This window comes from Numida meleagris, chromosome 5, assembly GCF_002078875.1.
Source record: "Numida meleagris isolate 19003 breed g44 Domestic line chromosome 5, NumMel1.0, whole genome shotgun sequence".
Taxonomy (NCBI): Eukaryota; Metazoa; Chordata; class Aves; order Galliformes; family Numididae; genus Numida; species Numida meleagris.
The window spans coordinates 12,412,921-12,434,879 of NC_034413.1; the positions used below are offsets into that span (position 1 = coordinate 12,412,921).

Sequence of the window (21,959 nt, forward strand, 5' to 3'; positions counted from 1 at the left end):
AGGGAGCCCGGATGGGGACCTGGCCCTATTGCTGCCATGGCTCCAGAGCTGCACCCTTCCTGGCGCTGAGCTGGAAATGAAGCACTGACCCCGTGATGTGCCAATGCAGCAGACAGGGGACAACCCAAGTGTCGGTGCCACCTCTCCCCTCGCCGCTCAGCCAGATGTGTGTGCCCGGCCCCAGCTGTTCCCCATCAGCCTCCCCCCGGCCCCACGATCCTTTCTCCACCCGGCCCCATGTCCTTCATCAGACACCAATTTGGTCCGGCCCAGCTGCTCATTTTTCTTTCCGCCTTGTGACAAGTTTTCACCCGGCTCCCAATCCATCTCCTTCCATTCACAACTCGAGCTGTTTATGGATGGCCCCTGCTCTCCCTCTCCCCTTCAGATGGAGCCGTTCATCAGCAGAACCCCACAGCACCGGGCTTACCCCCTCAGTCCCGCTGCCACCACGAGGCCACCATGTCCCCACGTGCCACGAGCAGCTTCAGTGCTGGGGCCTCTCAGTGCCTGAGGGTTGGTACCAAGGCTCAGCACTGGCTCTGGGGCTCCAATGAGGCACGGGGACAGGTGGGGACATGTCCCAGATCCCGTCTATAGGCAACAGGTGCCTTAATGCCCACAGCTGCGCAGAGGAGGAGGATGAGGACAGCTGGGAGAGTAAAGGAAAAGATGCAGAGAAACCCAATCCTGAAGAGAATGACAGAAATCCCCGAATGTCTCCAGAAAGCCCCATTTTTCCCTGGATAGGCCCCTTTGGTCTCCATTCCCCTCCGTTGGCCTCCATTCCCCTCCGCTGGCCCTACTGACCTCCGTTCCCCTCTGTTGGCCTCCATTCCCCCCTACTGCCCCAATTTTCCCTTGGATTGGCCCCACTGGCCCCCATTCCCCGGGATGAGCAGCTCAGCCCCGCACAACTTAATTTCCTCATCCTTCCCGCAGGGCTGTGGCCGTGCCATGCCCAATCCTGCCGCAGGCCGCAAAGCCGCCGTCCCCATCCTCATCCCTGTGCCGCCACAATGGGGATTGTTCCGGAGGCCGCGGGCAGGACGCAGCCCTGCGCCTGACTCACATCCTCACGGCCTGGGAGGGTCACCCCTCCAGCATCCCCCTGGGAGATGAACCCAGGGAGGGGACCCGCGGCCCCACGGGGCACGATGGGTTCTGGGCTGGCTCGGGGGCTCTCACCCCCCCCCAGTGCTGCTCCTCCCCGGAACCCGGAGCCCCGCGGAGCCGCACCGGGCAGAGCGCAGCAGAGCGAGGCGGTTGCACTAAGTGATCACATTTATTTGAATATTTGTGTGTGTGTGTGTGCGTGTGTGTGTGTGTGTGTTCTAAAATTGGTTACAGAATAAATACCTGTGCCTTATAGCAGGAAGTCCACTTTTTTTTTTATACAAAGTGCTTGTTACAGGAAGTTGCATCAGCGATACGCAGGGGGGTGCGTTTTGGCAACACTTCCCCTCCTGAAAACTAGAACAGTTTTTTTTTTTTCATTTTTTTCTTTTAATTATTATTATTTTTTCGTGTTTTTTTTTTTTTTTAAGTTTCTTTTCCCTTTTTTTTTTTTTTAATTTTTTTTTTTTGCATTAAATTTCCTGCCATTGTGTATTTACAAATCTCTGAAAGAAGGAGGGGGACGGTGGGGGAAACAAACCAAACCAAAACCAACCAACGCCGAGACGCGTGAGAGGTGGTGGCCTTTAACACAAAGAAAAATCAGCCTTTAAAAATAAAAATAAAAGTAACAAACCCAAAATCTACACGTATCATTTCATACGGAATCAATGATAGATTTTTTTTTTCTTTCTTTGTTTTTAAAAAGGGAAAAAGAAAGGTTGGGAAAAGGGGAAAACTGAACCAAACCAAAAGGATAACTGAGAGAAGTGGGAGCAGAGAAGGTGCCATTGTCCCTTCGGAGGTGTCCACAGCGAGCGAGGGCAGCGCGCCCCACGGAGATCCCCATCCACTGCTTCTCCGTGATTCCCCCCTCATCTTTTCCAGCAAGGGGCAGGAGGGACGTTCCGAAATTAAATTAAAAAGAATTGAAAGGAAATAAGCATTATTATTTCATTTAAAAATGAAAATATAAAGGAGATGAGAGACGAACCCTCCCCAAAATCCTGGAGGGGCGCGAGGCGGAAAGACGTCGGGTTTGATTCGAAAGAAAAGAAAACCAACGGAAAGCCCAAACGAAGCACAACTCCTCTCTCCGACGCGTCGTCCGCCGGGTTAACTGGTGACGTAGTGTTTGGCCGAGGGCTGGCCGTACACCCTATAGAAATCCTGCCGGCCGTGCTGCTGGGACGCGTCAATCCAATCCCGCACGGCAAGTCCCGGCAGCGACTGGGGCACAGCGGGCGCGGGCGGCAGCGGGTGCGAGTACTCCTGCGAGGAGACTGTCCAGGGAAAGTGCCCCGAGCGCGGGTAGGGCTGGTGCCCGCTGTGGTTGGACACCGAGGAACAGTAACAGTTGTCCACCGAGCAGACGAGGATTTTGCGCCCGCCGTACTGCGAAAGCACGGACTGCTGAGATGACGTGGTGTTGGGGTAGTGAGATGGGTTGAAGACGGAGCCCGAGTGCACCGGCTGCGGGCCGCTGGGAAGTCCTACAATGTGCTGCGTGGAGCTACAAGGCACCATGGCTTGTGCGGACTGCCCCTCGCCGGCCGACGCGCCCTGGCTCATGTACTGGCTGGCCACAGTCCCGGACGATGGCTCGAGGAAGCTGCCCTCGGGGAAGGCGGTGGAGTGCTTGCGCTTCTCCGCGCCGGAGTTGCTGACGGTGCAGGGGTACATGGGGATGCTCTGCAGGAAGGGGACGGGGGTGCTCAGGGGACCTGCGAGGGGAACAGGAGAGTGGGACCGTGTCAGGTTGCCGTCCCGATGGCTCCGGACCCGCAGGCAAAGCAAGGCATCGCCCCAGCACGCGTCCATCCCACGAGCCACAGAGTTCCTTCACAGCGTCTCCATGTCCTAACCCCGACCGCAGAGGGTCCCTGCAGCCCGACAGCCCTCCCCATCCTCTCGTGCTGGGACCTGCAGGATGCCCAGTGCTGGATGCGGGAGGCAGCCAAGCCCTGTTCCCTCAGTGCTCCCACTTCACCCACCTTCCAGCAGCTTCCTGAGCTGCTTCTCCTTCTTGGCGATCTCATTCAGGAACAGCTTGGAGTTGAGGTGGCCAATTTTGGGTGGAGGCAGGCTTCCACCAGTACAGTTCTGGGTCCTGTTGGAACAGTGGCAGAGGGGAGAGGTGAGGGACAAAATGCACACAGGGGTGGGTCCACTTTTCCCCCCTGGGCTCCTTTCCTCACCCCCTCTGGGGCTGAATTCCTTCCCCAGGAGCTGCTCCCATTCATTACCCCCAGGCCCTTCCTCAGTGGCTCAGGGCAGCTCCAGCATTGCCAGCCCAGCTCACCCTGGAGATGGAAACACAGGCCCTGCAGTATCCCCAGCCCTGCTCTGCCTCTGTAGGTCACACTGCCACACCCCACAACAGCCCCCTTCCCCTCCAAACATGCTCGCTGCACTCACCTGTCCATTAGGATTTTCACAGACTTGGTGTTCTAGGAAGGGAAGGAGAAGCCCTGGTCAGTGAAGACAGTCCTTGCCCCAGCCACCTCCCCATTGCTGTCACCTTCTGTGTCCCCCCCAGGAGGGGACACGGTGCCCTGGTGACTGCGGCCAGGCAGGAGGAAGCCTCCACACCCCATGGCTGCAGGATGGACTGGCCCCACAGCACTCCTGGCTCACCCCACGCTCCCGGTGGACACCCCAGAGCCAGCAGGGGACCAGGAGGTGGTAGAACCACCTGGTCCTTGAGCATCCCGCTGCCCTCCCCATCTTGGTGAACCACAAATTCAGCAAGGCCCAGGAGGGGCACTGAGTCCCAAACCCCTCTGTCCCCTCTTTGCACCGATACCACTGGGCACCTCTGAACCCACTGGAGATGTTGGCTGCTCCACCACACCAGTGTCCCCAACCCCCCACCGTGCAGCAGGCCTCCCCAGCACCAAACCCGGCCTGTGGCCACCTCCCGCCCCGGCACAGGGTTCTCACCTTCATGAAATTGATATCCTCTGTTTTGTCAAACATGACCTGGACGGAGCTGAGGAGCTTCTTGGCCTCCTGCATGCGCTCGTTGAGGTGCAGGACCTGGGCCGCGTTCTCATTGCAGAACTTGGCCTGGGCCTTGTCCAGGATCTCCATGGTCTTCCGCAAGTCTTCGTCCAAGATCTGGTGCATCTTCTCGTACTGCAGGCGCACCTCGTCCTTCAGCTGGCTCACCTTCTCCTGGGGGATGGCAGCAGGGTCAGTCCCTTGGCAGCCCCAAACCTCTGTGACACCACAGGAAACCCAGATCCTTCTCTATCCCCACCCCACTGCCCACCCCAGCCCCATGGGGCTGCCGGCCTTGGTGCTGGCCCCGTTACCTCCACCAGCCGTTTGTCAGACTCCAGCTTGTAGAGCTGCTCCTCAATGTCCTGCTCCCGCTCCTCCAGGCGGTCCTGCTGCTTCATCAGCATTTTCTGCAGGGGAAGAAGAGAGCAGCAGCCATCAGAGCCGAGCTCTGGGATCATCCCAGAGCAGAGCTGAGCTGAGCTCACCCTGGGCTCTCACCCCGGGATGCCCGCACGAAGCTCTAAGGGCTGGGGACCTCGATTTGCATCCTCTGGATAAAGGCAGCCCCAAGAGTACCATTTCACCACCTGGTTTGGTCTCAGCCAAGCCCTGGGGGAACACGTGGATGGGTTCATCTCCCGCCATGGAAGTACCACTTGGATGCCCATCACCCACCCCCAGTGGCTGCCGTGAGCCATCCTCATCCCTCCCACGCACCCCGCGCCATGCCACATCCTTTCTGCCGTCCCCACCGCTGTGACAAGCCTCAGAGCCAGTGTCAGCCTAATCAGGAGGGACAGAGAGAGGAGGCACCGAGCTGCATTTCCCCGGGGCTGGGCCCCAGCGAGCACCAAAGAACTGGGACAGAACGCCATCGGGGTGAGCCCCGGCCCCATGGAGGATCCTGACCCCCGGCACAGAGGGGTTCTGACAGTGGGGGTGAGATGGGCAGAAAGCGGCAGCAAGGATGAGTTTCGAGGGGATTATTGCTATTATAAACCGCCACTCGGGGATTCATAATCAAGTAATTAATTCCTGGACGAGGTGGGAGGGGGAGGGCGGCAGAAGCGCTGCTGGGATTAATTGCATTGTGGGGAAAGGCTGTCACCTCCAGCTCCGCTCGGAGCAGGAATTGGAAGCCTCCTCCATCCTGTTGTTTTCCTTAAGGGCCGGGGCACCTCCACCCTGGCCGCATGGCACAAGAGCAGCAGCTCCCACCGCTAATAATAACGAGGAGCTAAAAAAAACCCCACCCTCCTGCTCACAGCTGCCCACCACAGTGCCCACGTGTGTGCCCACACTTTGCAGACGGACGCACGGACGCAGCCATGGGGTCACCACCAGCCCCAGGATCTGATGACGAGGCAGGGATTGATTGAGCGAGCAGCGCTGGCACGCACCATCGACTCCATCCCATCCGTGCCTGGGACTGGGAGGTTCTCACCCACAGCCACTGAAACCCAACCGGGACACGTGGGTGCGAACTGCCCCTTTGGCACCAAGGGGTGAAATCTTGTCTCTGCAGCGCAGGCTGAATTCCTTCGGTATTTTGAAAAGGAAAATATATCCCTTTCCCTTCCATCCCCTCCCAAATCTGGTATTTCTGAAGTCATGAACTCCTCCTCCTCCTCCAGGATCAGAATTTCTCAGGGTAATTTCTCATATTTCATGCATGACCTTGGTGCTGGGATGGCTGCAGCTCTCGCCGTGCGCATTCTCCCCGCACGAGCCCTTCCCATCTCCGAGCAGTTCCAATTCACATTCCGAGGCACGGAGATGCTGGCATGGAAGGTGGCAGGGACCCTCCGGCTGTGGGGTTTTGGAGGAGCCCCACAGGCCCCATAAGGATTGGCCTTCCTCAATCACAAATCTGTTACCTCCAACCACAGTTATAAATGGAGTCCCCCAGCAAGGAGGAATATTGTATTTCAGTGTCGACAGATGTGAACTAATGTGACAAATTAATTAATGTATTAATCTGTGGCCGGGCTGTTCCACCCCAGTCCAACAGGTTCCAAGTGAGGCAGTGCTGGCCACTGGATGCCAGCTTGTTCTGCCGGAATTACATGGGATCTTGCCCCTTTCTCATGGAGAAAACAGCAAAAACAGCTGAGACCCAAGAGCAGAACCGCCAAAGGTGCAGACAGAAATTAAAGCTGGGGCAGAGCTTGTGCCACGGTGACAGCTCCGATGATGTAGTGTCACTGCATGGCTCCAGGCCCTGACCAGGGCTGTAAGGAATACTTCTGGAAGCCCAAATCTGTGGAGGTTGGGGCATGGGATGGAGCAGGAGCCCTGCAGCTGACTGGGGCCATGCACATCGCTCCCCGCGTCCTCCTCCTGCGGCCCTGCGCCGTCCCCCCGCCACCAAATCGCAGCCACCGCCTGAATGGGGACATTGTGTGCCGCCACCGGAAGGACGGGATGGAGGGAGCGGGGCAGGACGGGTGAGGAGGAGGAGGAAGGTGGGACGGGAGCGGAGGAGCGGCCGAGGACAGATGCTTTTCTTGGGAATGGCTCCAGCCACCTGCAGTGGAGTGCAGGACGTGCATCAAGGGCACCCATTGAGGAGCATCCCGGCACGGAGCTCCGCGGGGCTGGAGCTGGGCCTGAGGTCGCGCTGCTGAATGCTAATGTGCAAAAAGCCGGCGGCAGGGAGGGATGCATCGACACAGCCCCACGGCCTCGCACCCCCTGACTGATTTTCTAAGAAAAACCCACATGCAGAGCTATTCTGGTCCATCCTGAGGATGTCCCCCAGTGCCGCAGTGCCAAGGGCAGAGCTCACACATACCCCAAACAGAGGAGATCCCACAAACCCAGCACAGAGCAGAGGGAGCCCCCCAGATCTGGGAACCTCACGGACCCCGGGGGTCTCATGCTGACCAGCTGGGCACACACAGCTCCTGCAAAGCCCCGCGGCACCATCAGGAGCCGATCGCCTTACAGAGACAGGAAGGAAATGTTTGTTGCTGGGGTTTCATCTTGCACTCACTTACAGTAAGCGGGGCGGGGAGGCTCAGGATGGAGCACCAGGTCTGCCCCATTGCCCTGAGCATAGGGTTTTGCTTTTCTCGTGCTGCTCCCCATGCAGAACTGGGGCCGCTTGATCCCTGGTAGGGCAGAGGAGTTGCCTGGGATATCCAGAGCTGAGAGCACCAGAGAGCCCTTTGCTCACACCAAGCAATCTCATCCCACCTCCTTGCAAGGCACTGAGCCCTCTGGCAAAAGAAACCACAGGGCAGAACCCCACACCCTATCCCCTGTAACCACCCCAGCGACCCATGCCCCATCCCCACCGCCCGCCCCAGCAGGGGCTGCAGCCAGGTGCTCCCCACAGCCACAACCCGCAGGTTTGGGGACATGCTGGTGCCCACGGCCCTGGGGCTGAGCCCATCCTGCAAGATGCTCTTCTCCCTATTTACAGCTGCAGAAAGGAAAAGCTCGTGAGCAGGGGGAAACGAGGAGGCCTTGTGCAGCAGAGGCCAGTAGCAGGATACTGGAGGCCGGGAAATGGGGACCTATTCTCGGTCCGGCAGTGACCTTCAGAAGGACCTTGAGGCCGCCCATTCGCCTTCCCAGCCCCTTCTTCCTCCTGCTGCAGGGATTATTTGGGGCTCTGCCTTCTGTCCGGCCACACATGCAGGGAGCCAGGTCACACTTCCCTGGTGTCAGGGGGCGGGGACAGCCCAGATCCTGGCCATGCAGCGCAGCTCCCAGCTCCGGCTTCCACTCCTTCAGACCCCGGCTTCCTCCAAGCACAATGCCCAGGAAGGCTGCAGCCGTTTTCCTGCGGCAGCATCCTCCAGGATGAAAGTTTCTATCAGTTTAGATGGAAGCTGCAGGGGCCCTAACCTTCTTTTCTCCCTCTTCAGTCTGTTGTTTCATAGAGGCAGCCTCAACAGGAGGCTGTAACTCGGTCATATCACAAAGCCCTGCCCCTCACACCAGCCCTCTGTCACGCCGCTGCGCTGTATCATCCATGAGTTGTTCCTTCCATAATCCCCATGAAGAAACTAGCAGGCTTTGGCAGCACCCCCAGTCCTGCCTCCATCCGCCGCTGTCCCGCTCACCCCCAGTGCATCCCAGCACCCTCCAGGCTGCCGCGTGCTGTGGCCCAGCGCTGTCCCAGGCTGTCCTGGCGCGATGCCTTTGCCTTCCGATGCAACCATCCCGTGCAGACCCACTCCCACCGCCCGGCAGCCAGCCTACCCCCATCTGCAGCCCCTGTACAATTGAGAAACCCGTGCTCCCTCTTCCAAATAAACATCTCGGATTCAAGATCCAGCTGGCCTGTGTGATCTCAGAGCGTTCTCCCCGCAGGGCTGAAATGCAGCCAGACTCTCCCTCCCTCCTGCTGTAGGCTGAGCTGCCTCTCCCCTGCCCAAAGACCTCTGCTTCATGTGAGCATGCAAGGTCCAAGCCCTCAGCCACAGCCCCTCGTCCTCCTCTTGCCCCACGGCCCAGAGAGGCAGGCAGGGGCTGAGCCTGCTCCCCAGGACCAACCAAGAAATTGGACCTAGATGGAGGGCTCCCAGGTGCCACGTGCAATGCTACCCATGTGGCTGATGGCTCCCATGTCCCAGCTGCAGGGATGTCCATCAGTGCGAAGGTGACAACCCATGGCCACGTGCCCTGCCATCACCCATTAGTGTGGAGGTGACAACCCATGGCCATGTGCCCCGTCACTGTCCGGTTTGGGGTCCTGGAACAGAGGCGCCTGTCCGTGCCCATGGCACAGAGCTCCTCTCTGGGCTCAGGGCAGCACGAGCAAGAGATTCCCGCATTCATTCCAAGGCAGTGACTTTTTTCCTCCTAACCGATGCAGTTAAACTTCCAGCTGCTCAAGGCTATTCTAATTTGTACTGGTATGTTAAATCAACACCAACAAGGGCAGAACAGGTTTACGTACACCTAGGATACTGGCTTGCACCAACCAGAGCACAGCCACGTTTCCCCAGGCAGCTTTTTTTTTTTCTAATAAAGATAAGAGGGCACTTATTTCTTTTGTGCACCTCCGACTGAGAAATGGAGCCTGAAAGTGACTTGGGAGTCAACGCCTTACAGCAAGTCAAGGTGACTTACGAACCGCCGGGCTGCGTCCGGAGAGCTCTGCAAAAATGCAGATCAACTAACAAGATTTACAAAACCTGTTAGGGGCTTAGAGGCTGCTTAGTGCTCCGAGCCGCCAACGGGAGACCACGGGGATGGACAGGGCGTACAGCGGTGGTCATCTCAGCGGCTGAAGGAAGGAGGAGGATTCAATTTCTCCTGGAAACGATGCATCTGAACAGGCACTTCGGCAGCACCCCAGCGCTGGGCTCTACGGGCTGAGCACCGCGGTGCGACACACCAGAGACCCTTCCATTGCCACCTCGCAGGGAAGCCGCCGGGTCTTCTCCCCCCGCCCCGCCTTTGCGAGGTGGTGGCTGTTGAGAATCTGAGCGCCCGGATTCTAATCTTTATGAATCCCGTAGTCAGAGCGTGCTGAACAGCAGCCCAGCAACACCAGATGTTCAAACAAAGCTGCCAACCGACAGCTGTCTGCAGCTTGCAGCGTGTTTTTACTTTAAAATGCAAAATGATACCAATCTATATTAAAAGAGAGACATTCGGAGCCGGGCGATAGCAGCTGAAGCCGCGGATATTGCTCTTTCACGCAGGGTGTGGCAGCGGGAGGAAATATCTCAGAAACTACTGCTTAAGCCGCCCTCCCAGCCCCCCAAATCCTGGCCCCTTTCCTAATGGGAAAGTGCCTCACGTTACCGCCTGAGTGCCGTGAATGTACCAGTGCGTGTCCAAACAAGCCAGCAGAAAGAAAAATGCGGCGTGAACAAACATCGACTAACGAAGGGCGCCAGAACGAATCCAGAGCCGCACCTGGCTGCGAGCGGAGCGGGGACGGGGCGGCACTCACTGCACGCGATGGAGACGTGCAAGGGATGGAGAGGCCAAGCCCGGCCCCGCCTGCCCTCGTGCCCTGCCATCATCCCAGCCCGGGGAGCAGAGCCCCTGCGATGAAGGTGAGGGATGGACGGACCGAGCGCAAAGCCTGCGGCCACGGCAGCTGGGAGGTGGCAAGGCCTGGGCACGGCACAGCCCTCGTGGCTCGCAGGGATGGAGCAAAGAGGGCTCAGCCAAACGTGACGTCCCATCTCCCCGCCAGCCGCGCTCGCAGGAAATCCATGGGATCAGTCCCAGTGCCGCCTCATTGTGCTCCAAGCAGCGGCAGCATGAATGAATCACGCTCCTCGACGTGACACCCAGCTCCCAGCAACGTCCTCGGGATCAAAATATTTACATTGCAAATGAGTAAGAATAGGACCGAATCCCCTCCGCGGCTCGGTGACACAGAAGGGCCGAGCTGCTGGCTGGCGCAGAGAAGCAGAGAATCGCTTGAGTTGGAAGGGACCCGTAACGGCCATCCAGTCTCACTCCTCTGCACTGAACAGGGACACCTACAGCTCCACCAGGTGCTCAGAGCCCGTCCAGCCTGACCTTGGGTGTCTGCAGGGTCGGGGCATCCACCACCTCTCTGGGCAACCTGAGCGAGTGCCTCACTGCCCTAATTGTAAAAAACTGATCCTTCTATCCAACCCGGAGCAGCAGGCAGGGACCTGCGCTCTGCAGCACAGCGACACCAGACCCGCGGGGACCATGCATCCCACGGCCCCACACTCCCCCTGGAGAGCACGCTGCGACCCGTAGTTCCCACCCAGCCGGCTGCTGAGCCCGGCGTGATCATGACACGACTGCAACCAAAGAGATGCATGGAGCCCTGGGGCAGCCCAAGGAGAGGCAAGCCCCCGGCTCCCGCAGCACACAGCCCACTCCCCAGCTCCCTGCGCTCCCCATTTCGCCCCCGGCGCAGCGCGGTGTCAGCAGGCATTACTTCACAGCACCAGGCTTCCTGGCAGGGAGCGGGAGGAAGGGGAAGAGGAGCCCAGGGCAAAGGCAGCTGGCACCTCCAGATCCTGGCGTGCAGGGCAGCACAGCTCCCTCTCCTTTCGTTGCCCTTGAGTTTGGGAAGGGATGGAAACATCCTATTTCAGAGCCCAAGCATGCGCACCCCTTGAAGGACGCACAGGAAAAAGGGGCAGGAGTTTATTGCAATCTGCTCTCGCAAATAAATGAATTCAGCCTCCTCCATGGCGGTGGGCCGCTGCTCATCATGGGAAGGTGACCCCAAAACTAGCACCTCAAAACGTGACCGTGTGCCCTGACTGCCCATTGCTGCCCACATGCACGTGGCCTTGGTTAATAAACAAAAGGGGGTAAAACCAACGGATCCAAGGCAAAGTCACTAGCCACCAGCACTCCCCAAATTCCTCTCTCTGATCCCATCCTCAGAACCAAGCGTCTTTACAAGGTGGTACCCGCAGCACTGCAGCCTCACCACGCAGCCTTGCCCTTCCCTTCCCTGCAGCCCCAAATCCACCCCAGCACCTAACAGCCCTGCACACCAGCCCCATGCTGGCTTGCTTTTGTCTTCCCCACATGCCCAGATCACACAGATAGGGGATGGGGTGCCGCAGGGGACCTGCTTGATGCTGGGGGCATCGCTGGGGAGGGGGTTTGGATGCATCCCCCACCGTGCTCCTTCAGTGTGCTGACTGCTGCTCCTGGGAGGATGCCTGTCATTGGTTTTTAATCTCGCCTGATTACAGGCCAGCCTCTGACATTATCGATCTCTGGCCCCCGAGGTGTCATCTATCTTCCAGATCTGATGGGAGATGAGAGGCTGGCAGCTCAGACCCAACCAGCTCCATCCTTCCCGGGAACAAGGACCTGCTCTGCTCCCCACCGGTGCCGCCAGCCTGCACGAGCCGCACGTGAAGCTCAGCCTCCAATCCCAAATGAGAGGGATCTCGCTGGCTGGCCTCTCTCCATGCAAGTGCTGCAGAACTGGGTGAAGCAGAGCAGCCCTAAGGAAAACTGAGGGCAGATGGACCTGGCATTTGATCTGCTGACTCAAAGCCAGGCTCCTCGTGTCCCCGGCACATCAGCAGTACTTTATCAAGCCTGGCAGCCCAAGGTGCCTCCAGCGCCCGCCGCTTCCCTCTTTCACTTTCATTATCCTCTCTTAAAGGGGATGCAGAGGAGCACAAAGGTTAAGGATGTGCAGGAGCCACCCAGGACGGGCAGGAGCCACCCAGGACGGGCAACACATAGGGTGCAGCCAGCGGAGCCATTTCCAGCTAGGGCCATGCTGCCATTTTCTAGAGTGGCAGGTCCAGCCCCAAGAGCTCGTGCACACCAGAAAACCCATGCGCTGCTTGGGGCATGTGATGGCTTCTCCTTACCTGCACACCACAGCTTGGGGTCCACACCCCATGGGCTCCCACCACTCCACGTCCTCCAGCTCCCAGTCCCAGCTCCAGGGGAACCACAACGCTTTCCTCAAATTCCTGTGCTGTGACGACACATGACTGCAGGCAGCATGAAGGGAGTCTGCTCGGATGCTTCTCGTCATTCTCTCCAGCAAAGCTCAGCCTTGCGTTTTGGGAAGGAGGAACATTTCCCAGGGAAGCTCCAGCTTGAACATGTAGATGACAGTTTTGCTTTTGCTTGTCACCTCGGTGTTATTTATTAGATGACTGCAAAAGCACCTCGACAGAAAGTGATCAGTGCTGCGTGTGCTGACAGACACCAGGAGCCACAAGCAGACCTCAGGGAGGACCTAGGGCAGAAGCATTGGGGTGGGGGCAGCCCGCGGGGTCCCCGCCCAGCAAGGTTCTGGGGGCTGTGCATGCGCTTAGGGCTGTGAGTGGGGGCAATTTCCAGCCCAGCAAAGGGCTACGAAAGCCCAGGCTCAAGGACTGGCCATGGTTTTGCCCGCTGGACTCACAGCCTTGATGGATGATGGGTTTGAAGAGGGACGGCCTTTGCAGGACGCAAAGGGCATCACCTCCAGTCTCCAGTCTGGATGCCCCAGCAAGCCAAGACAGGAGCAGAACATAACCCCAGAAGGTGTCCCTGTTCCATCCTGGGGCAGATCCTGCCCCTACCCCACACCAAGCCCTCCTCTGATGGACACCCAGTGACACAGTGCAGGAGAGCTGCAGTAATCCCCCTCCCAAATCCAGCCACCGCCACCACCATGGGGCCTGACAGCATCGAGGGAAGGAGGGATGGGGGGGGAGCAGCCCCCTCCCCAAAGGGACAGCATGGGCCTGGGGACCTCATGGCATATTTCTTCCGCTCCATCCACCCAAGAGCCATGCAGAGGGGCTTCTGCTGGCGGAGCTGGGTGTACCAGGACGGAGAACAAAGGGAGGCACCCGCACCCCCATCCCTTTGTCTGAGCACAGAGGAGTTTCACCTGCAGGGAAAGCCTGCTCCCACCCAACAGCCGGCGGATGCAGGCGGGGAAAGGAATGCAGCCCCCTCCAGCAGGAGGGTATGGGGCCCAAGGACATGGCAGCATACACAGGAAAGCCCCTTCCAGCCACCCCCCCCCGGCTCATCCAGGAGCAAAAAGCCAGGAGCCAGCAGCGCTGCCACAAAAATAGCCACCCACCCCCCGGCATGATCGATACTGGTCTGCGTATGGCCCAGCACCAAAGCCCAGAGCTCAGCTCCAGCACTGGGAAGGACAGTGGGGCTGTGGGGGTCAGGGGTTTGGAGCCACACAATGACCAGCTAAAGCTGCTGTACGGCAGGGAAGCTGCCTCCTCCATTAAGATACGGGGCTCCAGCACTGGGATGGAGCTCCCAGGTCACCCAGCAGGAGAGCAGGACCGGGGGATGCAGTGCAATGGGGAGGGGGGGAGAGGGGCAGCCCAGCGCCGCGTCCTGCAGCCGGCTGGCCTGACAGCGTGTACTCATATTTCAGAGAGACACAGCCATCCGGAACGTCACTCCCTGCCAACTGCCTCATCTGGAGCCATCCGCAGCTTGCTTGTTTGCAACCCGCGCCGGAGCCAGCCCCCCCAGAGCAGGCACAGAGCAGGGAGCTGAGACAGGAGAGGTACGGGGAGAGAGAGAGAGCACAGACAAGGGGAGAAAAGGCAGAGGAATTAAATCACTTGGTGCTAATTTATGTATTTTCTGGCAGTTGTGGTGCACCGGACCAGCAAATGGAGCATTTTGAGAGCGTGGTACGCAGAAGCCACAGCTCCAGAACAGCAGGGCGCTGCTCCGAGATGGAGACTTCGCTCCTGTCACCACCACAGGCACATCACAAGGCACAGAGCAGGCAGGCACGGTCCCCTGGTGAGAAGGGGCCAGAGCTGCCCTTATCAGGAAGGATCCAGCACTGGGAACCTCTTCCCGGAGTTCATCTGGAGGACAGATGTAACATCTCTCGCGTGCATCCAGCATCTCGTGCTTGCAAACAACCGCCCATCCCTCCGTGCTTGGGAGCAGGCATCTCCTCCCGTTCCCAACCACGGTGCCTTCAGCCCTCCTGGGCAGAGAAGGGCTGGGTGCTCCTATGAGACCTCCTCCTGTGGACAAAGGGAAGGGGAGGACATCCCTTGCCCGTGTCCTACACACCCCACAGCTCCCTATAGCATCTGCCTCATCCTCTCAACCAGCAAATGGAGCTTCAGTTGGGTACTGCACACACAAACCCAAGCTCTGGCTCCACCAAGTCACCCCCTTCCTGCAACAAGCCAGCACCGCCCGAGCCTGCAGGCTGCCGCTGAACGCGGCAACTTGACAAAGTCACCAGCCACTGCTGCAGATCCGCAGCATTTCAGTTTTTGCCCCCGAGAAAAAAGCAAGGCCAGACCAGACTCTGCCCCAGAGCCTGCGTGGCAAAGCAGCATCTAGCTCCAAGTGTTTATTTATAAATCTGTACATACATGTACATTTGAATTCTGACAGAATTAATTCTGGCATCCAGCTAATTCAAAGCATTCCTCCCCCATCACACTACTGTTGCAGGCCAGCCCAGCACAGAAGCTGATTATAAAATACTGCACTAGCCAGGCATTTCTGCAAAGCCCTGTGCTATTGAGCATTCAGCCTTCCCTTGCTTGGCTATTTCATTGTTTCGGTGTCGATCCCTCCTCTCTTGCCCTGTTTCCTGGTTACTTTTGTCCCTGCTCTGGAAGCACTGCTGCTCTCAGCCCCATTTCAGTGTCAGATTAAAAACAAAAATTACATGAAATTAAAGAGAAGGAAAGAAAAATTACCGCCGGGTACCAAGATTTCCAGAAAACAGATAGGTAACCAGCAAAAAAAGCGAAAATACAGCAGCATGCAGGCAGAGCTGGGGACTGAAGCCCACTGCCTTCCTGCAAAGCACAGCGGAGAAATCCCTGTGTGGTCACACGCTGCCCCCTCGAACAGAGCGCAGAGAGGTCAGGGCAGCCGGCGATGTAAGGGCCTCTTTATTCTTGGGCAGTTGCATGGATCTGATCGCTTGTGCCCTTTGTGAGCCATGGAAATCTGCCTCCTCCTCCCGCTCCCCCAGAGGCTCTGCCCTGCTGGGGAAGGGGCAGGGGCCTGTCAGCGCTGGCTCCTGGGTACCATCACGGCTTTGGGGATGGCTCATGGTCAGCGCTTCTTCAGAGCCATGGGAGGGGAAGAGGAGATCCCCCGTGTTCTCTGGCTCCCAGGAGGCTGAGGAACGGGAAGAATCATAGAATCATTCAGGTTGGAAAAGACCTCTGAGATCACCTAGTCCAACCATCAACCCATCCCCACCACGGCCACCAAGCCACATCCCTCAGTGCCACATCTCCACCCCTGCGCGCAGGGCTCCAGGCCTTCAGATGACCTCCTCTTTCCCCCACCCACCCTGCTCCTCGCCAGCACCCAGCCACGCAGCACTTTCCATCGTGGGAAGAGAGCATCTCCAGCACGGCCCCTCCTCCTCCTCTTCACCTCCTCCTTCCCACCGCAGGCGCTGGGTGCCCGCATCCCCCACCTCCGCTGTCACTTCTTGGGCAGCTCTGTGCAGACAACTTGTGGCTGCAGGTCTAAAGCAAGCAACTGCTGGGGACTCGACAGGCTACGGGCAAGGGAAATGCTCAAGCTCAGCAGAAAAATGCCCTGCATCCAGACCCCAGGAGGGGCAAGCGCTGGTTCCAGCTTGAAGACCTGCACAGCCCCCGTTCCACAGGGCCTACCACGGGGACTGGGTACATTCAGAAAGCTCTGGGGAGCACCTGCCAGGCACCAGCCCACAGAGCTCAGTTCACGCCTGAGCACTCGGGTCCTTGCACTCACGGTTGCCTCCGTGGGCCGCATGCCACGCTCCTCATAAACAACTCATCTGGAAAATAAGTGAGCCCGTAAAAATCCACCCCTCTGCAAGTCACCAAACCTGTTCCGGAGTAAATCGACCTACAGCAGCTCAAGCCTGCGGCGGGGCAGACCCCACAGCCCCAGCACTGAGTGCCACCCCCGCACCCATGGCACAGAGGGAAGCGTGGGGATGGGACAAGGGACATGCACACTGCCAGGTACCTCTGGTGTCCGAGCTTCAGAGCCAGACACCATGAAGAGCTGGCTCCCAAACTTCTCACAGGTCACGGCGTGTCCGCCTCCTCTTCATTCAGACGTGCTGGGGCTTTCAGAAGGCAGTGGGATTTTCTCCCGACTTCCACACAGCACAGGAAGCAAGCAAGCAAGGTCAGGGGGAAGCTGTCTCTGAGCCTTGAAGAGGCACCAAAGCAGGAGCAGAGCCCCCAGCTAACCCCTTCCAGCAACAGTACAACCACCCACATCCCACACAATGGTGGGACAAACACAGTGGTACCCAGCAAACATTCGGGCGAGCCCCTTTCGCACATCCTTCTTTGGCTGCTGCCTTCCCACTTGTGCTCCTGTCCTGGTGTTGGGCGAACAACAATACTCAGGGGGTGTCCTCCTCCAACCGGGGGAACTTCCTGATTTCAGCCCAGGAGCAGGTTCCCCCATGCCCTGGACTGGGAGGTAAATGGCTCCGGTATCAAAGATGGAAGGAAAAAATGTTTCATTTTGAAACCTTGACACAAACACCATCTCAAGAAGCACAAAAAGAGGGTGGGTTGTCAGTGTGTTTTTTTTTTTTTTCCTCTTTAAGCACTACAAAAACAGGAAACAAAGGAGAAAACATCTCATGGGGGGGAAGGGGAGGTAAGCGCTGATACGCCCACAAAAGCAAGATTAACCACATATTTTATTTACTGTTTGCGTTACGCTTGCACCTTTGGGTTCACCCAACCGTGAACCAGGGCTCTGGGGTTCCACGATGCTGGGCGCTGTGCAAGCTCAGGAAGCACTGGCTCTGCTCCCCAAAAAGCTCCCAACCCCCGTCTGCCTGGCACAAAGCCCCCCGAGGTGGGCTGCAGGGAACAATGACAGCAGAGGGCACTGCAGCTCCCAGCCCTTGGGGCCGCCTCTGCCACCGGGTCGATCCCACGCCTGTAACCCCTATGCCAGACACTGGGCGGAGGACGAGGCTCTGCGCCTCCAAACTTTGACTCACTTCTCAGTTATGAGCTTCCCAGAGGTGCGCATGGAACAAATCTCTCAGGGCCACTTGCTGGTGGGGATGCACGATGCTCCAAGAGCGCATCCCCCGGCGTGGGGCCAGCCGGCAGCCGGGAATCCCATGCCCGACATCGGCGTGCGGGCAGCCATCAGCGCTGAGCACACATTGGATGGGAACGTGTGCTTGGCCCACTTGGGGTCCGATGTAGCTACACTTTTCATTCATGAGGATAGGGAGCTATAGCAAAGACCCTGCCGCTGCCCCGTTCCCCAGCTCAGGGCTGAGCACCCAACGGTGAGAAGAGACAAGCTGATCACTGCAGGGATGGGAAATTAAGATAACATGGTGACGGAGGCTCTAAGGGATTTGGCCAAGGTCACACCATAAATCTGCAGCTCTCCTATACAAAACCTTCACTACCCGGCTGCACATCCTCAAATTTCACAGCAGGGCCAAAATTCGGCCTTGCTTTGCGCCAGGTTGTTCGGAGCGCCAACATCCGACCCTAACAACGGCACAGCAACAGAAAAACGCGGATCGATGAGATCAAAGCATCCTGGAAAAGGACCTGGAAAAACACTCCGGGTCCCCGTCCCTGCCCGCCGGGGTGGATCCCCCACCCTGCCAGAGGGAGACCAAAACCATTCCCTATAAATAGAAGCAGAACAGCCCTCCTCCGACAGCCCGCCTGGGTCCTTCCCCTCCCAGCGCGTGTGGCACCTCCGCGGAGGTCTCTGGTTTTCCCCCAAAAAACCTGGAGAGGAAAATAACCTTCCTGTGAGCTCAGGCTGGGAGCCGCCTCCCCACCCCCCCGCAGGCCTGGCCGTCCAATTGGAAAGTAATTATACTGCAATTTTTATTTATGACTCCTTTTTTTTTTTTTATTGCTAAATGGTGACTCATTTTGGCAACATTAAAATACACAGGAAATCATCCCCATTTTACAGTAATCACCATTCAATTCATTGTTAAATATTTATTTGTCGGACGAGCGCCGGGGCCCTCCAGAAGGGTTGAGGCGGGCGGGGGGCACTGGGGTGAGACCGGGGCTGCGTGATGCCCCTCAGGGTGTGGAGCCATGGTGAAAGCCGCTGCCAGATGGCCCAGCCACAGGCACGGCCGACTCACTTTCCCCAAACCCGACGCCTCACACTGCCGGAGGGACCGGGGGCAGGCCCCTGCCGCCCCTTTATCCTGATTAGAAAAAGCATTATTTGGCCAAAACCCAACCCTGAGCCCCCCGGAGCAAGATGCCACATCTCTGCTGAATGTCTAACATGAAGCTCATCCGGTGCCGACCATACAGGAGGAAGGGGAGGACGGTGGGAAGAGCTGGGCTCTGACATTCACCAGCCTTACAATGGCCAGGGCCATGTCCCCGTCGCGCGGTGGCTTTGTCATCCTGGGGCCGGGCACCTGGATCCACATCTCGGGGCTCCTGACCCCCCCCTCCCCACCCCATACACACACACCACCACCCACCGTCAAATTTTAATGCACTTCACTGAACGGCCGCCAGCTGACCCTGAACCACGGCAGGGATGAAACAGGGAGATTCCTCCTCCAGTCACCCCCTCCTCAGCACCGGGACCCCCGCCCCACACCGAGGGGACACCAAGAGCCCAGCAGACCCCTGCGGGAGGCCCCGTCCTTGCAGTTTGGCCCTCCCCGCTGCACCCGGCCGAGCCGCGATCTAACATGTCTGCTCCTGTCGACTTCCTCCTGACTGCCCCAGTGCCGCGGAGGGCACTGGTAAAGCACTACAACAACAGGCCGCAGTGTTGGCCAGGAGAATGGCTTTTGGGTAGGTGCAACGCAAACACGAGCCTGTTTGGAAACAAATATGGCATGCCACAGATCCAGGAGGCAGAGTGAGAATCCCCAACTGAGATCCACCACGAAGAGGTTCCTTCCCACCCCAACCTCTACGATGGTGCGGAACCTCCTCAAGCTCTCCCCAGTGGTCTCACAGCACAGTGGGCTCAGAACCTCAGAACCACCACTCCAAGCATCTCCTCAACCCTCCCAAGGTGGTCTCACATCATGGTGGGCTCAGGACCACTACCCTAGCACCTCTTATGGAGCACGGTGGCCAGACCTCGAGTACGGTGGCCAACTGATGCCCACCACATGCACCCACCCATGGCTGCACCATGGGGAGGAGGCCACCACAACGTCTCGGACAGGGACCACGATCTCAAGCACGGTGGCCAACCAACCGCCAAGACACGCATCCCACCCACGGATGCTCCACTGGGTGGAGACCATCACGACATCTCACAGGCATGGCTGGACACTGGACTCACCCTGATCTCATTGCGCCGGATCTCAACGTCGCAGACCGAGTGTCCCTGGTGGGCCCCGCTGTAGTAGCAGCAGAACTGGCAGACGGCCACCTGCTCGGCCTCGCAGTGGTACAGGCGGTAGGCGTTGTGCTGGGGGCAGCTCCAGGCCCGCACATCGTCCGCCTCCACCAGGAGGTGCCCACGGGCCGTGGAGGGCTGCTGCAGGTGGGTCTGGACGTGGGACTGGCAGCACGGGGCCTCGCACCTCAAGCAGATCTTCTGGGCGGGCAGCGGCGGGCCCCGGCGGCAGAAGACGCAGTGCAAGACGGAGGGAGGCTTCTCCAGGTTAAGCGAGTTGAACTTCTCCACGATGTTGGTGAGCTTCAGGTTCTTCTCCAGGTTGGGTTTCTGGTTGTACGCCTGGTTGCACTCCGGACAGCGCACCAAGCCCGTCTCCTTGGCCCACGCCTCGCCGATGCAGCCCCGACAGAAGTTGTGCTTGCAGGGGAGCTGGACGGGCTCCACAAAGACGTGCAGGCAGATGGGGCAGATGAGCTCCTCCTCGAAACAGTTCTTCCAGTTCTCGGCCATCGCTGCCAGCGCTCGCAGGCGGCTCTCCCCACCGAACGTCTCAGTTGGGTCTACGGATGGGCGCCGGGGTCGCGTCGCCCTGCAATAGGAAGTGTCGGGGTGAACGGCCGGGCTGCTCCTCCGCCCCACGGAGCTCAAAACCGAGGGCACGAGGAGCCACGGGGCAGCACTCGAGGAATCTCAAGCGAGAAAACGCCACAGAATGGCTTCGGTCGGTGGGGACCCTAGAGCTCATCCAGCTCCAACCCCTGCCGCGGGCTGGGTGCCGACCCAGGGACCAGGACCCGATCCAACCCAGCCTCGAACGCCTCCAGGGACGGGGCCATATCTGTGGCGTTCGGTTAAAAATGCAACGCAAACAGTTAAATAAAAAAAAAAAAAAGCCAACAACCCAGCAATGTGATATTGGAGGATTTACAGCCCGAAGTCTTAACACCATCCCCCCCACTCACCCCCCCCCCCCCAGCAATCGTTCTCCTTTCAGCTCACAGGGTGAATCGAAACTTACCGAAGGTTGAAAGAAATCCATACAAAATCCAGCGGCGGGCTCCGCGTTCCATATAAAGCTCCGAAATTCAGCGCTCCGGGTTTGATTTTTCGTTCCTCGGGTTCGCAGCCGACATTCAATGTTTTAAAGGGACTTCTGTCGTCACCCCCCCCCCAAGCTGACTACAGCAGAGCGACTGCGCTGGCTCCGGGGTTTATCCCGGGTTTCTCCCCGATGGGAGCTCGGAATCGGAGTCTTTTAAAGGAAACAGATCAAAGGGTTAAGATCCAAAACGGGAAGAGGAGGAAGACTGGGGAAATTAAAAAAAAAAAAATAACAGCGATGATGACGACGGTGAAAAAAAAAAAAAAAAAAAAAGAATTCTCTCCGCAGCCCCAAAGGTTTGCAGCAAAAAAATTAAAATAAAATAAGAGGGAGAAAAAAAGACAGGAGAGGAAAAAAACGAGGGGAAAAAACCCTCTCGGCTGCTTCGGAATTGTGAGGTGTTGAATGGGAGAGCTCAGCGGAGGACAGGCCAACCATTCAGGCGCTGCCTCCGTTCATAAATAGGAATGAAAAAAGAAAATGGGTTTCGCAAAGGGAGGGAGGGGAGAGCCCCACATCAACCTGCCGGGCTTCTCACGGGGGGGGCCGCGTCCTCTTCGGAGAGGGGCAAAAAAAAATACCGGAGGGGCTCCGAGCGGGGCTGCCCTGCTCCCCCGCCCCGGAACAATGCGCCGAGCGGGCGGGGGTCGCCGCGGGGCCGGGGGCTGCGCGGAGCGGAGCGGGGCCGGAGCGTGCGGTTCCGGGCGAGTCAGCCCTCAGCCATTTTGCGCTGCCCTATTGGAGAGCGGAGCGGAGGCGCAGGGAAACGCAAAAAAAAAAAAAAAAAAAAAAAAATAGCCCGACCCCCCCAACCCCCCTCCTTTCGGAAGAATGTCGCCTCTCCGCCGCTCTCTGCCCCCGCCCCGCTGGGGGCTGCGGGCTCCGTCCCCGTGTCCCCGCGTCCCGTCGGGACCGCTCAGCAGAGCCCCCCGCGGCCGCC

The 21,959-nt window shown here is 58.4% G+C and overlaps 1 protein-coding gene across 1 annotated transcript; it reads right to left on the minus strand.

The window, feature by feature from the left end:
- TRIM8 (tripartite motif containing 8) lies at positions 1,267–21,804 on the minus strand. The gene is made up of 7 exons (XM_021398099.1): positions 20,936–21,804; positions 19,858–20,506; positions 4,434–4,529; positions 4,060–4,293; positions 3,535–3,566; positions 3,111–3,226; positions 1,267–2,840 (listed from the first exon to the last, which is right to left on the minus strand). Exons 2-7 carry the CDS (start codon positions 20,425–20,427, stop codon positions 2,233–2,235), a joined length of 1,656 nt encoding a protein of 551 aa, XP_021253774.1. The 5' UTR covers positions 20,428–20,506; positions 20,936–21,804; the 3' UTR covers positions 1,267–2,232.

What these genes read in the sequence shown, in the direction of transcription:
- TRIM8 (XM_021398099.1), bottom strand. Translation starts at nt 20,427, where the DNA reads ATGGCCGAGAACTGGAAGAACTGTTTCGAGGAGGAGCTCATCTGCCCC. An exon ending in TCCGGCGCAATGAGATCAGG is followed by an intron (nt 4,530 to 19,857) that starts GTGAGTCCAGTG and finishes CTTCCCCTGCAG; the next exon opens with AAAATGCTGATGAAGCAGCA. An exon ending in GTGAAAATCCTAATGGACAG is followed by an intron (nt 3,227 to 3,534) that starts GTGAGTGCAGCG and finishes CTGTTCCAACAG; the next exon opens with GACCCAGAACTGTACTGGTG.